At 38.0% G+C, this 5,000-nt stretch overlaps 1 protein-coding gene across 3 annotated transcripts in view; it reads right to left on the bottom strand.

Annotated features, from left to right (window-relative positions):
* The window catches only part of LOC124863345 (caskin-1-like), a 150,016-nt gene that overhangs the window by 47,437 nt on the left and 97,579 nt on the right, over window positions 1-5,000 (bottom strand). For all 3 annotated transcript variants that reach the window (XM_047357688.1, XM_047357690.1, XM_047357691.1), the window contains exon 10: window positions 3,478-3,595. In XM_047357688.1, coding sequence (XP_047213644.1) covers window positions 3,478-3,595 — 118 coding nt within the window. The remainder of the gene's footprint in view (window positions 1-3,477; window positions 3,596-5,000) is intronic.

Raw genomic sequence — 5,000 nt, 5'->3', positions numbered from 1 at the left:
ACATGATGTGGAAGTGCGCAGGTCATGCTAACAACAACACCTTTCAATGTGGACGCTGTTACTCAGTGAAGAAGACTTAGTGCTTGCTATGTTCAGTACCAACAAACTGAGGAAGCAAAGAGAAGTACAAAACTATTTAAAAGAAAGCCTTTTTTTTTACAATTTTTAACGTCTGCAGTTCATTCAGTCCACAGAGGAGCGAAACTGAAAGCAGATAATAGGGAAGCTGAGCTGATTTCTGCAAAGTTGCTTTGTTTAATGCTGAACAAAGTAAAAAACATACAGCCACTAGTTTCACAGTGAAAGCTCTCTTTCACGCATGCTGTAATGTTGCCTTGAATTGTAATATAAATAACCAATGACCACTTATGACATGAAGAATTGTGAATTTTGTATTTTTTACTTGTTCTTAAAGACAAATTGGATTGAGCCCAAACTGGAATTGGCAAGTCAAAGCTTTACTTCAACTGGAGATAAGAAATCAGACATAACTTTCTGTTTGGTGCATCTGTAATTACCGCATTTAAGTTCAATGGCAGACCTTAGAGACATTTTTTTAAATATTATGGTAGTTTAATGAAAAATGCCTTTTGCCAACTGTTGTGCCTTTAAATGCTTTTACACAACAATTAACCTAACACAAGAATAAAATAGTGGCCAGTCACTATTTTTGCAGATATGATTAAGTTTTTATGGACATTTTGGAAACTACAAAAAACATTTCATGATCTATCTGAGCAAAGCCAATTATTGCAAAAATGTTCTACCTTTACTACATTTATTTATTATATAAGTGAATGTTTTCAACTTGCCACCACTTAAAGGTTAGTCTCTTATAAAATGGTACATGAACAATCCTAGTTAGTGGAACAACAGGAAGCAGATGAGAGGGACACTGAAGGAGGGGGAACATCATGACAAATGGTGAGTAAAAATGTGCGATTATTCACAATCACAGATAAACAGACTGAAGCAGACAAATACAATAGAAGACACAGCTTATCTCAAGGACAAACATCTACCCAGCACATAACAGTTTAAAACACCTGAGCTTATGTGTGGCCTCCAAGTGCAGCCTAGATGACAAGATGGATCTGAATGTGTTTAGCAGAAGTTACCAAGAAGACTATGAGGAGCTCATTCATAGAAGATGAAGGGCGGTTGTTGAAAAATCAGCTTTAGATATTAAAAATGCAATCTAACAAGATGGAAATTCAAAGTAACAAGTTGATATGATGAGAACATGACGGGGCTCAGGTGATTGTTATCATTGTCATGTATGTCACTCAAATATGGAGCTTACACCAGTAGGAACATCATGTTCCTTTAAAACGTTTCTATATAAAAAAAACTTGTTTCCACTGATGTGCAAAGGTTTTACCTATTCTCCTTTATTTCAGAGGAAATTGGAACAGTGATTTTTATTCATCAAAGCAATGAAATGATGAGTGTTTGCACATTATGTTTAGATCAACATGTTGCTTCTTTTTGTATTTGTTGTGATTTGTGAATACGTCTTATACGTCACAAAGAGTTTCTTCTGTTTGCTAGCATTGGTAAATAAGATGCACATCTTCTGCAATTCCATGCATATTGTTGTGTTGAGTGGAAATTGAGTGAAACCGGGAACTGTTTCAGAGGAGGTGATGCATTTTTACAACAAAATGTGTAGAGACTGATATCCAAAGATAAAAGCCCGTGCTGGCGTCAAGTTGTTGCTACCTCAAGCTAACTGCAACTAGAAATGCCAAATCCAAGGAAAAACAAAAAGTTTTAGATTTCAAGTCACGCAGGCATCCAGGCTCTCATAAATATGTATTGAAAGCCTTAAAGTACACTCATCTTTACTAAGGTGTACCATAGTTTTACACTGAAATTTTCTGAAAAATCCAACCTATGTGGAGAAACACCTCATGCCCACTATTATGTATGGAAGAGGATGTGTAATGTTGTGGGCCTAGGGAACGTCGTTAAACCCTTTGAAACAAAAGAGAATTTGAATTAAATCTGGTGGACTCTTCCTCTAATCTAATATAAGTACTGGGTCTTTCATCAGGTTGAAGATCCAAAACATGACCTCAACAATGCAGAAATGGTTCATCAAACATAAAATCAACCTTCGTCCATGGCCGTCACAGTCCTCAGAATTATATCCTTCAGAAAACCTGTGGGCTGAGCTGAAAACCAGAGAACATAAGAAAAGAACCAAGGAATCTGGAACATCTAGAGAGGAGATTGTGTAAAGAGGAATGGTCGAAGATCCGTCTTTCTGAATACTCTGCCTAATGTTACAGGAGAAGATTGTCCTATTAGCAAAAAGAGGTTCAGTGTGAGATTATGGTGCTGCAATAGAAGATTAATTTGTTTTACCAGGGAGGCCAACAATGTTAATATAGTATAATAAGAAGAAAAAAGCGTGTTTGTCTTAAAGGGGTCATATCATGCTTTTAAATCCCTCCTTTTCACCCTTAAATCATTCAGTTGTGGTCTATATAAAGTGGAACTCCGATGCTTTGGTCTGAATTCCTTGTTCTTGTATCTCTAAAGGCCCCTGTTTTACCCCTGTTCTGAGGTCCGTCTAAGGTATCTTTAAATGCTACTATGGCACTTCACACCCTGCCCCCCTCCAGGTAAAAGAGCGCACCACTTAAATCTAATCAGCCATATTTTTATTTTGATAACAGAGATACAATTATCTAGCGGTGTAGGAACAAGACAAAAACAGCAAATACAATGCAAAACTGTTTATATCATAATATTATTCAAAATGCGCAGTACGGTTATATCTTGAAGGAGCTTAAAGCAGCACATAGTACTAACATAAGCAGAAGGCACAATGCTACTCCTGCCAATACAATGCCCAGGACATCCTATCAACAGAGCAAGAAATAAAAATGGTGGATAAGCGAAATTGATCAGCCAGAAGTCCATGACCTTGTTTAGCTGTTCCGCAGCAAATACTGTGACGTAACAGTTGGAAAAATGTTACAGATGATAGAGAAAACTGAATGGACTGAAAAATATGACACAAACAGAATATAAAGATATCGCTGCAACCCCTGGAGAGACTAAATTCAACTTTCCTGCAGTCCTACAGATTCCAGGTACACAACAAAATGTATTTAAAAGCTAAAAAAGTGGATTTTGCATGATATGTCCCCTTTACAGGTAATCTTTCAGGAACAATCCTGAGGACTGGTCTACCTCTGAAATGTTTTGAGATGAAAAACAAGAAGTAAAACTCACTGTGTATAAACTATCCAGATTCGCCGGCCTTCGGACAGAAAGCAGTATAACTTTCTCTGTTTTCAGCCCAAATGTGTAATATGGCTGATTTTTGATTTCTCTTTTTTACAACAAAAATAAGTCCAACACACCTAAAAGTATCCAGACAAACACACACACACACACACACACACACACACACACACACACACACACACACACACACACACACACACACACACACACACACACCTGTGCGCTTGCTGATGACCTCAACCAAAGTAGATGGAAAGTACCCCACTCGATCATTTCCTGTTCGGTTGTCATGGATACAGCCTTTCCAGCGTCCGTCAGGATGTTGCTCCAATACCTGACAAGAGCAAATTTTAAAAGGACGGCTGTTAGATTTGGCAAACCTAAACAAATGCAGAGAAACATCTAATGGACTTGTTTTTCATTTTTTAAAGTGGAAAATGTTTTTCAGGCAAACAGAGCAGCCTAAACTGCACCCAGAGCTGTTAATCATCCCTGAAGACAGTCAGCACTGAAGCCTAATTGTTCCTTCAGACCCTGAGGAAAGACTCATAAGCGCAGCTTGGCTGTGTTACAACTGTAATAAATACCCGAAGGCTGAATTCATGCTCATCAATATTTATGAAGGATGGCAACAAGCGAGCACATGTTCCTGTGAAACATGCTTGTAGTAAACAGAAGATGCTGAAGCTCATTATGCTCGTGTATTTATTAGTAATTCCGACAAAAAGGGGTGTCAGAATTGTCAAATTTTCCAACTGAAACAGAATTCAGATTTATGTTGAGAAAACTGGCCATCTTTGATGTCACTATTAAAGCTCTGACCCTAAAATATTAGGACAAAACAGTGAAGAACCAGTGCTGGTCCAAAGTTTACTGACTCTCATTACCAACATGAATGCCATGCTGGAAGCTCTGCTCGACAGAATTGTTAGAGTTCATTAAAATGCTCGGTATCCTGACACAGACCTGACCTTTAAACATACATTAATGGTGCTTAATGTTAGGCCGCTTTATCCTGTGTTTTGGATCATTAGAACACACAGTTCGGTTCAAATTTTAACTGTTGGGAAGTTAAGGAATTTAAAGTTTATGCAAAACAAATCCTCAGCATGATTCTGCCACCACCATGCTGGAAACCTGGTACAGTGTCCATACGATAATAAAGCCTTATCTTCCAAACATACAGTATCTCTCCTCACAGTGGCCAAACAGCAAATTTATTGAGCATAAAACCTTTCTCAGAAAATTTCAACATGAAGGTGTTAATTTTGGAGCAGGCCCTTCTTTTTTGCGTGTAAACTAGCTACTATGTGGACATTGACACTGTTGTTTGTGGATCTTCCAGATTATGATAGGCTTTGGCCCATGTGCTTCCTGGGTTGCTCTTGAACATTCAAACTCCTTTTCTTCCATCTAAGGAATTTTCAAGAGGACGCTGATCCCAGCCATGCATCAAAACTGCTTTAGGAGTGTGTAAAGCACGGTAAAATCATGCTTTTGGTAAGGCCTTGACCTCAACTTTATTGAAAATGTATTGATCAAGCCACTTAGGAGATACACTGTAAAACCAACCAAACTGGTCAATCTTTCAGACAGAGTTAGACCAAAGTTGGCTGATAACAACATGTGTCAATAAATATTCTTCAGCAAGCTGCAGAAAAACCACATTTTACACAGGTGCATTTATGTACATGTACATGCATGCACAATGTTGGCTCCATAATAGACTTTTAAGAACA

This window comes from Girardinichthys multiradiatus, chromosome X (assembly GCF_021462225.1).
Source record: "Girardinichthys multiradiatus isolate DD_20200921_A chromosome X, DD_fGirMul_XY1, whole genome shotgun sequence".
NCBI classification, from domain to species: Eukaryota; Metazoa; Chordata; class Actinopteri; order Cyprinodontiformes; family Goodeidae; genus Girardinichthys; species Girardinichthys multiradiatus.
This window is presented reverse-complemented; position numbering and strand designations above follow the sequence as displayed.